Genomic DNA, 12,543 nt, shown 5'->3' with positions numbered 1-12,543 from the left:
ATAATGAACGCTCACCCTTCTGCCTGACTAAATGCTTCTCTAGAATAAGACAACATAGCCGCAATAGGTGTTTAACTTCACTGCTGCAACTGTACCAACCCAAAATATTTATTTATTACTATTATTTTAGACAGGGGTTGCTAGCTAATGTGGCTGTAATATAGCCGAGCATCTCCTGCGTGGGATGTAGTTAACATCCCAGCGTTCAGGATGCCAGGGGCTCAGAATACTGGCACCAGAATCCCAAAAGCAGTTGGAGTCCCGATGCCAGTATCTCAACCGCCGGCATCTCAATGGTAAGTATTAAGGTTAGGGGGAGGGTTAGGTTTAGGGTTACAGGTTAGGAACTAGGGGGAGGGTTAGGCGGTGGGGGAGGAGGGTTAGGGTTAGGCTGCGTGGGGTTAGGTTGAGGCTTTGATGGGAGGATTAGGGATTAGTGTTAGTATTCTTATGTGGTTGTATTGGAATTCTGACTTAAGGGATGCAGCTGTCAGTATTCTGACTGCTGGCATCCCGACCGTCGGGATCCTGACTGCCAGGATCCCGATTGCCGTGATCCAATACTCAACCCCCCTCTTCAGCCCATCCCCCAATGTTCTTTACAGTCTAATTTTGCCCTCTGTATCTCACAGCCTCATGCCCCCTCTGTTTCTCTCCAGCCTCATGCCACTCCTGTGTCTCTCCAGCCGCTTGCCACCCATATCTCTCAAGCCTAGTGCACGTTGTGCCTCTTTCATATATGCACCCACATTTCTATCTGTTACCCCCCCATCTCTCTCATTTGTGTCCCCCTTCCTCCCTCTCTCTCTGATCTCTGTGCTCCTTTCTCCAGTTGGATGAGAGAACAGAGTTTGTGGGTGTCATTGAGGTGTTTCAGTGGGGGCAGCTGACAGGAGTGTTTCCCCACATTACTATCTCTATCCTTCCATCAGTCTTTCTCATCTCTGTCTCTCCTTTCCCCTTCCGCCATCTCTCTCATCTCTGTCTTCCTCCCCGGTTGTGGGACATGGAGTGGCAGTCACAAGTCTGTCTGTGGAAATCTCATGGGAGTGATGCAAGTGGGGGGGGGGGGCAATAAGCTGCAAGCAGTGATAAGATAACTGACTGGGAGGAGAGGAGAGGCCAGTGAGAACTGTGATGGGAGGGTCCTCCCTGCAGCTCTCTAGTGCATGAATCAGTGGGAGGAAATGTGCTGCAATTATGTTCATATTGATTATCTAGATAAACATTACAAGTGGGATTGCCACTTGAAGTTAAAGTTATCTTTATGACAAAGCTGAATGTCTGGCGGACATTAACACTTTATTTTAAAGTTGGGCAAAGTACTGTAGATTTTTTTTCAAGACAGCAGGTAAAACATCCTCTGTTCTGTTTTTATTTTTTTAATTTAAACTTCTTTTCTATGATGGAGTCAACCTTGTCACCTCTTCCCTATTGCCTCTGGCAGAGCCATTGCAAAGCACAGGATGCTTTGTTTGAGAGGATCTGATTAAGCTGGCCCCTGAGCATACTGTAAGTCCTAAGTTTTTTTGCTTATGTAATTGTCGACTTTCACTTTAGGTGTGGCTTTTGAGGTTCCAGTTCTAAGATTCATGTTTTCAGGAAATAATTTTAGTTAGTGGCCATATCGATGAGAAGACCTCAAATGGTCACCTATTGGGCTTGCCAAATCTCTCTCTGCAATTGTCAGTGAAATGTAATCCTCACTATTTGTATAAGAGGCTATCCTCCAGATGCCAATGGTCTTATGGGGGTAAATCAAATAGAGGGTCATGTTTAAGAAAACTGCTGAATGGTCAGAACATGAAATTGGAAAATATAACACTTGTATAGTGGCCTGATCCAAAAATAACTGGGCCCTTAATTAATCTCACTTACAATGTATTTCACAGTAATAAATAGACAAAATGGTGAGAAAGCAGTTGCAAAGTAGATGTTTTGTTCCATCAACACAGCAGAGCTCAGCACCACTTTGCTGAATAGTATCCACTATACGTTGCTCTCAGGATGCAGTGTGCTGTCATTAGTGATGTACTTGATGACATTTTATGTTACTTATTTATTGTGACATCAGAAAATAATAATGGGTATATTTTCACAGGGCTTCAGGCAGAAAGACGGAGAAGTTTACTGTATCAGTGAATGTGGCGTCACAAAGTAAAGTTACCTTTGAGCTGGTTTATGAAGAAATGCTGAAACGTCACTCTGGGAAATATGAAATGTTCATCAAAGTTCAACCAAAAGCAATTGTCAAAACCTTCCAGGTACAATATATCCTATACACTGAAAGTTAAATGTACATCCATAAATGCTATAGCAGCCAATGGCAGATAAATCAATACCCTGGGAGCTAAAGTTAACAAACGTATCTAAAATAAACACACAAACACAGCTGTGGCGTTAAAACTGGTCATTATTTTTATTAAAGATTTCAAGAATAAACTATATATGGTGGTGACCAGAAGAAACAGGCAGCCAACAAAGGCTGACACCTACTATCAAATGACAACAAACTTGCAGGGACAATTGCCAATTTAAAGCCACGTACCTAAATCAACACAAATGCCAACCAATACCATAAAGCCCCAGTTATTAAACTGAGGCCACTGGCCTCAGTAGGGAAATCAGCCTAAAGGTATATTGCAGGGGAGAGAACCTGCTGACAAGCTCACTGGCCCCTCAGCTGCCATTCTTTCCTGCCTTCCCTCCAAAAAAGAAAAAGGACGACCGAGGAAAAAACAGAGGGATTCAGGGAGGGGAATTTGCTGAAAAGATTAAGGTTCCTTCCTGGAAAGGGTATATAAAATATAACTCCATCCCTAAACCTGCCCATGCAACTAACCATTACCTGCTATCACTAGGAAATGAACCTCATACAAACCCTGCATTACTGAGCTCTATATGTGCCTAGTCTGTGGGGTTTAAGGCCCATCATGCACACACGGGATGCCTTCTGTCATCATTATCCAAGTCATTTCAGTATCTAATGGGTGGGAGTACTCCTGATTAACAAATCAAAATGAGCCACTCATTTGGGAGATATCAGCAATGTCTTTTCTGCCTCCGTGGCAACCTGTCATAGTTTTCATATTCATATACAAGTCAGGACCCGTGGACTGAGCTGACGAGCTACACAGGAACTGAGGTGAAAAGATTAGATGCTTACTCTGAGTAAGAATCCATATGGCATGTAGCCTAGCTTCATCAGAGAGGTCAGCAATTACTGGAAGGCTCCTAGCCTGCTCCTGGAACCAACTGAGTGGAACTCAGGACCATGGGGCTGGATCCAATGTTTGAGAACTCAGGAGCAGTACAGAGAATAATACAGATAACCAATAACTCATCTGGAATCCACTAAATAGAGTGCAACCCGAATACCAGAGCTGAGTGTCTACAATCTACACCGTCAAACTGGGATATAGAACCAGTACTCAGTCTCCAGCACCCGTAGTCAACAAGTCCAATGAGACTCAGTATGAAACCCAACACTTACAGAGGACCCTCACTACAACAACTATCATGGATGGTCACAACAATGGTATGATGAACAGAGAGTCCCAACGGCAGGCTTGGAGTTGCGATGCTGAGAAGAATAATAGTACTCACTCAGCAGCAATACAGTCTGAATACCAGTGCCGAAATCCCGACTGGTCGGGATCCCGGCACCAGTATCCCGACCGCCGGCATCCCGAAGGTAAGTATTGAGGTGTTAGGGGGAGGTTAACGTTAGGTAGTGGGATTAGAGTTAGGTACTAGGGGGAGGGTTAGGGTTAGGCACCGGAGAGGGACGGTTAGGATTAGGGTACGAGGAAGGGAAGGTTAGGTTTAGGCACTAGGGGGGAGGTTAGGTTTAGGCACCGGCGAAGGGGTATTAGGTTTAGGGAGCGGGGAGTTAGATTTAGGCACTAGGGGGGTAGGTTAGGGTTAGGCACTGGAGAGGTAGGATTAGGGGGAGACTTAACATTACTTTCTATGGGTGTCAGGATCGTGGTTGTCGGGATGCCGCTGTCGATATTCTGGACCATATTCATACTGATTCCGTGACTGGATGTTAGTGCACGTCATGCCCAGGAAGTGTATGCAACCATCGGTACATCGGATGCTATCACAAATTTGAGGTTGACCATACCCTGCCACAAGCACTGCGAGCACTTCAGTGTAAAAACAAGCCAGGTGATGTATACTATGATGCTGTCTTATAATTATGCACACCTCTAAAACACCGTTGAGATGCAGAGGCATGTGCATTTGCACCTCCACTCCCCCGTTTTTAATGGCCAGCCCCTGTTACCACCTACAAATGGCTTCTCCTGTCACTCACTCTGCTGGAATGTCTATGCGTAGCACAGGGGCGTTTCTAGAGAGGAGGGGGCCTGTGTGCAGTCTCCGACACAACCCCCTCCTCTCCGCCCGGCGGCCGGCAGCGCACTGAGTTGTGGGCGGCCAGCATCGGAGTTATAGACTCTGGGCACTAGAGTGTGCCCAGAGTTTATAATGTATGCACAGGTCACGGGGGAAAATGGCCGCGGTGGCCATTTTCCCTGTACTGCGCATGCGCGAACGATGGGAAAATGGCTGCCGCGGCCATTTTCCAGTCGTTTTACAGCACCAGACCCCCGCGCCGACGTGGTTCTCTGGAGAGGTAAGTAATATTATGGGTGCAGGGTGTGCGATGCGGGGAACACGGGCCCCTGCACCCATTATAGATACGCCCCTGGCACAGCGAGCGAATGCATTGTGAACTTTCTAAAAGGTGTGCACATGCGCACTGAGATGCATACGCACGCGCATTGCGATGCACGCGCACTGCGATGCATGCGCACAAGGCATACACACTGCATACCATCGAGAGCAGCGAGAGTATGCATCAGGCCCACAGCCTTAAGGAAAGAAAAAATGCAAATACGGCGATCGCATGCTTAGACATTAGGACGCCTCCAATGTCTTTATGACCGTTTGCCAGATGAAGTTAGATGCCCACCAGCCTGGAGTAAAGACACCCACTTTCAGACGTCATCTCCAGGAAGTGAATGAAAACATTGGTACCATCGGGCAACATCGAATCAGCATGCAGACCCTAGTCTACCGCAAGCACTGCGATCGCCACTGTGTGTGAAACAGCTCAGTGATGTGTATGCTGACACTACGAGTTAATTATGCATACCCTTAACTTGGTGTAAAAATGCCCAGCCAAGACCTGCGCTACAGCAAGCACACTCCGTTTACACAGACCTGCCCCAGCCACCACCCACAGACGCCCTGTTCTGTCACTCAAACTAGCGCTCTGGAAGTGTGCAAGAGAGCAATTGCCTCCCGATCGCAGTAACTGGTTCGAGCACGCGCAATGCGATGCGTACGCATGGCAAATGAAAATCGGCCAACTACGAACGAACGCAGCCTAGCGTCCGGGTCTGAATCGTCCCCTAAGTTCCTGATTTATGACACAATTACTCTGTTTGGTGTAGCTCAGTGCATTCTCTCAAGAAGCCCCCACTATGCTGTTCTGAGAACAGAGTGTAGACTTCAGGAGGATGATCTGGTATTTCAGGGACCCCATCCCTCTAGACCAGGAACCTCTGGCCCGGGGGCCGTATAAGGCCCCAGAATCATTTGGTATGGCCCTCTGAGCTTTTTTCTGCTAGCCTCATCTGGCTAGCAGTGTGCCTAGAATGGCATCCTGCAGCTAGAACCTATGCAGCAGTCCCGCCTGGAGCGTCCTTCGGATGCTTCAGGCCGTCACAGCGCTGCCCTTATTCTCCCCGGACAATCCTCAGGATGCTCTGGGCATTGCTGTAATCACCAGCGATTGTGGCTCCGCCACCATTTGGTGTCACATGGAGGGTTGTGGCCTGGACCGGGCCTGCGAATAATGTTATATAAATCAAAATGGCCCTCGGCAGAAAAAAGATGCCCCACCCCTGCTCTAGACCCCTAGCAGCCGCATCCCTGCAATTCTAGTAGGTCTACTATTGTACAGGATATCTTATCTAGCCAGTACAGAAAAACAAAAAGAAAAAGTAACTATTAATTTATTGTGAGTGTCTATGAAGAGCACAACAAAATTATGTAATAAGTAGTGATAGCGTATGCAAGAAACAAAACTAAAACAAATCAACAGTTTCCAAGGATTTTTGGAAAATAGATCTCATTCCTCTGTACTGACAGTTAGTCATTTTTCTTCATATGTTAAACTAGATTGAATATTGGTGTCATTTTAAACTAACCAAATAACCTCCACAGTAATTATTATGTCTTCGTTCTCTGTATTTCGCAATTCAGATTGAAGTAGATCTACATGAGCCACAAGGCATCAGCTTTCTAGATGCTGAAGCGACTTTCATAACAAATGACTTGCTGCCGGCCATTAAAAAATCTTTTTCTGGAGAAAAGGTAAAAGTTCAGTAATTACAGGAGTAACCTGTGGGGAACTTTATTCAATGTCACTTGTTGTTTGTTTCATTTTGATAAACAAGAGAACAAGGAGAGCGCAGTTTCAACAGTTTAGCAAATGAATAAATGTTAGTATTTTAGTTTGTATACAATTAAACCACTTATGGATTAATAAACTATAGACACAATAGCATAGTTGGTGATAAAGGTCATACATTTAAATTGCTTAATAGATCACACTAACACACTAGGTTGCAGAGAAAGCATTGCAGACAATTAGCGTGGCCTAACCTAACATGTATAAACAGAGTCGGAACACTGGCCTCAAAATTCTAACTTGTCTACAGAATCTATCATCACCTTACTGGGTCAGACTGAATGTTCCACAAGGACATGCTCCAGTCCCTTCTCAAGAGCAAGACATATTGCCTTACTTCAAAGGTGATTTGTCCTACAATCTTACAGTTGAAACTACAGCCTCTGAGGAGCAAAGCTTTCACAGCAATCAGTGCACATCTGGTGGTGGGTATTTCCCACAGTTACGAGATTTCTGGTATTAATTTGGGTGCAGGGTTTTGATTTTTTTTTATCTTTTAGTGCTCAAGTTTTTTTTATTGAGCTCCCTACTACTATCTACACTACACTAAACTACACTACCCCTAACCCTGCATCCGCTCCCCACATACACTACCTACACTACTGGCACTAACACTACACCGCCTCCCCGCACACACTACACTACACTGCAGCCGATACCCACACACACCCATCCGCAGCTTTAGTCGAATTGTTATTTCTCACCTGCACGATTTTGCACGCATAAAAACCCTGGGAACAATTCATAAAAAATTGGATGCAACAGGTATCGGGAGCGCACATAGGGCCTGATTCAGAACCGGATGCTATTTGCGCTCGCTCGTTCAGTAAAAAGGGGTGGCTATTCAAATGAACGGTTCGCTCTTTGCGGTCTGTTCACGCCTCTAGGTCTGAATGAGCGAACCAAACATGCGGTCGTTTTTTGGAACACTACGCCCTCTGGCTGCTCGCATCCTACGTCATGTCCGCTATTTATTAGTTTAATCGAGTACATCGACCAGCGTATGAACTGCTCGCTATTCTTGTGGTTGGTTTTTCCTACCGCAATCTTGCGAGCAGTTCTGACTATAAAATAACCCAGTGACGTGGTCAATGACGATGCTGTATTAATTATGCACACCCATAAAACGCCCGTTTTGACCTTTAAGCACGCCTGCGTTCGGATCTCCACTCCCCGTTTTCAAGCACCTTCCCCTGTTACCACCCACATACGCCTCCTCATGTCATTCAAAATAGCAGGCATTCGCTATTTAGCGAACAAACTATTTTCGGCCGCACTGACTGGTTCGCGCATGCGTATTACGATCCGTACGCATGCGCAGTTGTGCGAACATCGCTCGGAACGAAAGAGCGTCCGCTTACGAGCGGCTCTGAATCAGGCCCATACTCTTTGTAATCTAAAATTGGTTGCAAGGTCAGTGTAATTTTTTGTGGGAAAACCTTGCGGCCAATTGGACAAGCCCTTAAGTACTGCAATAAAATGCCACCCTCCTTAGACCTGATAATATCCCAGAACCTGTCAGTCAAGGGAATAACTTAACATCACTCATTTAGCCTAAAAGCTGTACCTTTCCCACGAGCCAATGCTTGTGTCCTTAAGCTAAATTAAGTTTCCTCAAACTAATAATTGATATCAATCCATATAAATTACTGCAGTTACCACACATATAATAAAAACAACAATATTAAACCATATAAAATTCTAATTCATTAATAACAAAGTAATTCAATATTTCACTGAGCGTATGATTATGTCTAGATTAGAAGAGGCAATTACACATACAGCTGTATCCTCATGTGTATATACCTTATTTCTAATCTTCTTATTTAATTCAATTGTGTACAATAAAAGTAGACATGTATTTTGGTTTGCATATGAAAATTAATTTAAGTATTAGGGCTCTATTTATTAACATTATTTTTACTAAAATAAAGTGAAAAAGGGTGTTTTCACACCCTTTTCATATTATTTTAGTTTCACCTGTAGTTATTATAGGGCAATTGGAGTAGAATTAGTAAAATTCTACTCCAACCCCTAGGTATCACTAATTTTTAGTAAAGCAGATCGCATTTTCCATAATTGTAATGGGAAATGTGATCCGACCATAGTTACTAAAAATAAATTGTAAAAAATACCAGGGGAAGCCCTGTGATAATAACGCCACCTGGAGGTGGCGTTATCCAGGGTCTCCCCCGGTTACTGGGCTCCCACTCTGCTCTAACGGGGAGAGCAGAGGCGGGAGCCGGTACCAGTAATCAGCTGTGTGGTCTAAACAGACCACAAGCTGATTGCTGTAAAAAAAAGAAAAAAAAAATGAAACATTTTTTTTTTACTTACCTGAATCCAGGGACCAGTGATCGGGCCTGCGGTGATGGCTCCTCTCCGGTCAGCTGGTCTCCCATAGTGCCCTGCTGCCCGGTCATCAGGTGATCGGGCCCCAGTGCAGTATGGGAGATCACCTGATCGGGAAGCCCGGAGAAGATCACCGGAGGCCAGGAGGATGCAGGTAAGTGTAATGAAGGGAGGGGGGGTCGCGGGGGTCCGCGATCGTGGGGGGCGAGGCTTAGCGTCGATGGGGGTAGCAGCGACGGTGGGTCGGCGCATGCGCGGGCTCTTAGTCGCGGTATTTTTTCCGAAAATACCGTGACTAGAGTGCGGATGGGATCCGCAGGGACAGAGCTTTATCACAAGCTCTGTCCCTGCAAGGGATTTATAGTAAATCCCTGTGATAGTGCCTGAATTCGCAATGCGAATTCACTCGGTAATATCACACTACAATCCGCATTCAATATGCGGATTGTAGTAAATAGAGCCCTTAGTCACATGTATAGGGCCAACACCTTCTGCTCCTTTAAGTTAATTACCAAGAGGAATGAGCTGTTTCATAATGTCATGGGAGGCTCCATTGTTGGAAACTGTTTAGCTAAGTAACCTATTTTTATTGGAGTTAATCCACAGTGATAGATATTTAGCATATTATATATAATTTACCTAATTTATATATGATGGCTATATGCGTGTCAACGCTTGTATCTCTTTCACACTGAAGCCCCAGCTCCGACCATGGTCTGACCAGGGATACTGAACACGGTTTCAACCCATTACAGATCTTCACACATTGGACCCGGGTTATTCTCAGGTCGACCCGAGTTATTCCCGGATAGACCCAGTTCAAACTAGACCTGTGTCTGCCCTGTGTGAGGCATTAGAAGTGGATGTTTTGTACAGGCTCACAAATACCCCTTTCACACCAAAATCCCAGGTCCAATTTGGGATTTTGAACATGGGTCAGTCCCGGATTATACCCGAGTCAGATCCCATTTACACTGCATCTACGAACTGGGTTATTCTTGGGAAGGCCCCTTTCAAACTAAGCCCTGCTAAACTTGTGATGTCATAAAAAGTGGGTGGTGACTGCTCCACAGCTGCCAATCAGCGAATTTTAGGCATGACCTGGGTCATATAACCTTGGTCGGACCATTCACACTGCACCATTACCCGGGTTGTTCCCATGTCCCACCCTGCTTGCTCTTTGAGTTGGATTCCCGGGTCACTCGACCTGGGTTATTTTTCAGGGACCCTTTCACACCAAGTCACGACCCAGGTTGCCTCAGTTATTTCAGCAGTGTGAACGGGGTAAAAGATGAGTAACCCGGGTCGAATAACCCGGATAGCACCTTTATCAGACTTTTGCTCCTTATCATCGCTGCTGCTGGACTGAAGGCTCCGCTCGACGCCTGACATCAGTTTCTGTGAGTGAGTGGAGCTATGATGCGGTGAGCCATGATTTGCTCGCTGCGTCTGCTTGTAATTGGCTGCAGGTCCACAAGCCATGATTGACTCGAGGACGGTGACAAATTTAAACAGACGGCACACCCTTTGCTGGCGCTGTCAGCAGCCTGGCCATTCTGCACTCTGTGCAGCAGCACCAACCGCACCGCCCTAGTTACGGCCCTGTGAATTGCTATCATTTTTAAACTGTGCTCCTTTTTTCTTATTTGTTCCAGTTTTTTAATAGGTGCACTTACTCTTCACATAAGCTGCAGTTTCCACAGCAGAAACGCTTCTTCAAATGAGTGCACAATGAATTTTTTCCATGTCATTTTAATTCTTCTAGTCTTATACCCCTTTTCCACCTAAATTCCGGGTCTGACTCGGAGTTGGAACAAAGTTCCTATCCGGATCAGACCCGGAATTTTGCCGGCGCTGACTCGGGATATTCCCGAGTCAGCGCCGCTCACACCGCAGTCGGGTCTGCATAGACCCGGCTTTTGCGGAGTGAAAGTGGACGCTTGGAGATGACGTCATCTCCAAGCGCCACTGAAGCCGGACCAATCGGCCGGCTAGCAGCGCACTCCAGGTCATCGTGACCCGGAGTGCGCTGTTCTCATAGCAGGATTTAACGGGCTACGCCCGTGTTAAACCCTGCTAGTCACTCGACCCGGCGATCCAACCCTCTGCCCTTTTACACCAGGGAGCTGCCCGGGTTAACCCTTCAAAAACCCGGGTTTTAGCTCCGGTGTAAAAGGGGTATTAGTCATTCCTAAAATGTGTCTACTTTCATTCATAATTATCTAGCCTGTTCAAGGTAGCAATTGTCCTATAACGAATTGAACACTTGGTCAGGTTTGGGTAATCTGACTCTCCACCTGTTTTGGATGTTGCCAAAACAGCTATACATTGCCTACCCGTATTTGAAACCGGTAACATTTTAAGAAAATCTTGCCATGACAAAGCACCTATTCATTAAAATTAATGTACTAATTGTTATATGGTAATTTTGATGTTTTTGTCAAAAAAATAGGTGATGGAGTTATTTTTATTTTTATTTTTAGGGCCATGTTTCTTTTAAACCCACAATAGATCAGCAACGATCCTGTGCTAATTGTTCAACCACACTACTGAATGGGGATTTCATTGTGACGTATGATGTTAATAGAGAATCTCCTGGAAACATACAGGTGAGGTTCATTGTTTGAAAGAGTTTCAGAGTCTCCTAAAAATGCATTCCCTCAATAGTTTAGCTTATGTTAATATGAGAAAATGCAGTCCTACTGTTATATCCCCCAGGTACTTATGTATCTAGGTGTGTCAAGTGTGAGTATGCACGGCAGTTATGTTTCTTTTTACATGACAGCCGAGCTCAGGTTCCCGATTTGAGGTTCGATTAGGCTACTTCAGAGAGGTAAGGAATACAGGTCCTGACCAATGATAGCTCAGGGAGCAGTCTCAAGTTCCGGCTAGTTTAGTGGAACTAGTGGGTATAGTACATCAATAACTTATAGATTCAAGGTATATTACTGTAAATTAAAATCTCATTACAAGCAAATATTTTTCACTCAATAAACAACTTTAAGGACAAAAAATAGGATTTTGGTACTTACCGATAAATCCCTTTCTCGATTCCACAGGGGACACTGGAGTCTCAACACAATGGGGTATAGGAGTGGGTTAACCGGGAGCTGGCACTTTAAAAAAACTAACAGTAGCTAGCTCCTCCCCCTCTATACCCCCCCCCAAGCCAGTCTAAAAATAACTGTGCCCGAGGAGAGCTGAAAGTAAGGAGAAGGAGACAGAAAAGCTACAATAACTACATCCATGTACTAACACATCATTCACAGAAAGAAAAATGGTAACAGACCAATCAAACGACCTAATGCAACAACTGTAGCATTTTGCAGAAAAGAACAGCGCAGGGACGGCGTCCAGTATCCCCTGTGGAATCGGAGAAAGGGATTTATCGGTAAGTACCAAAATCCTATTTTCTCCTTCATCCACTAGGGGACACTGGAGTCTCAACACAATGGGGACGTCCCAGAGCTTACATCCCGGGTACTGCACGACCAAACTCAGAAGCGGAGGCCGCAAAAGTATCAAATCGGTAATACTTAAGTAAAGTATGCTTTCCCGACCAAGTAGCTGCTCTGCAAAGTTGGTTTAATGAAACCCCCCGAGCAGCCGCCCATGAAGGACCTACCGAGCGTGTTGAATGAGCGGTAATGGTACTAGGTGGCTGTCTGGAAGCCACCACATACGCCTGTCTGATAGCCAGGCGA

At 45.3% G+C, this 12,543-nt stretch overlaps 1 protein-coding gene across 1 annotated transcript in view; it reads left to right on the top strand.

Annotated features, from left to right (window-relative positions):
* LOC148511924 (inter-alpha-trypsin inhibitor heavy chain H3-like) overlaps positions 1-12,543 on the top strand; it is a 163,334-nt gene that overhangs the window by 36,677 nt on the left and 114,114 nt on the right. Inside the window, exons 5-7 of the mRNA XM_088482479.1 lie at positions 2,102-2,264; positions 6,280-6,390; positions 11,323-11,448. Of these exons, the coding sequence (XP_088338605.1) occupies positions 2,102-2,264; positions 6,280-6,390; positions 11,323-11,448 (400 nt within the window). The remainder of the gene's footprint in view (positions 1-2,101; positions 2,265-6,279; positions 6,391-11,322; positions 11,449-12,543) is intronic.

The sequence above is a fragment of the Taudactylus pleione genome, unplaced genomic scaffold (genome assembly GCF_031769625.1).
Source record: "Taudactylus pleione unplaced genomic scaffold, aTauple2 ptg000289l, whole genome shotgun sequence".
Classification (NCBI taxonomy): domain Eukaryota; kingdom Metazoa; phylum Chordata; class Amphibia; order Anura; family Myobatrachidae; genus Taudactylus; species Taudactylus pleione.
Note: the sequence above shows the minus strand (reverse complement) of the source record. Positions and strands in the feature narration are given on the sequence as shown.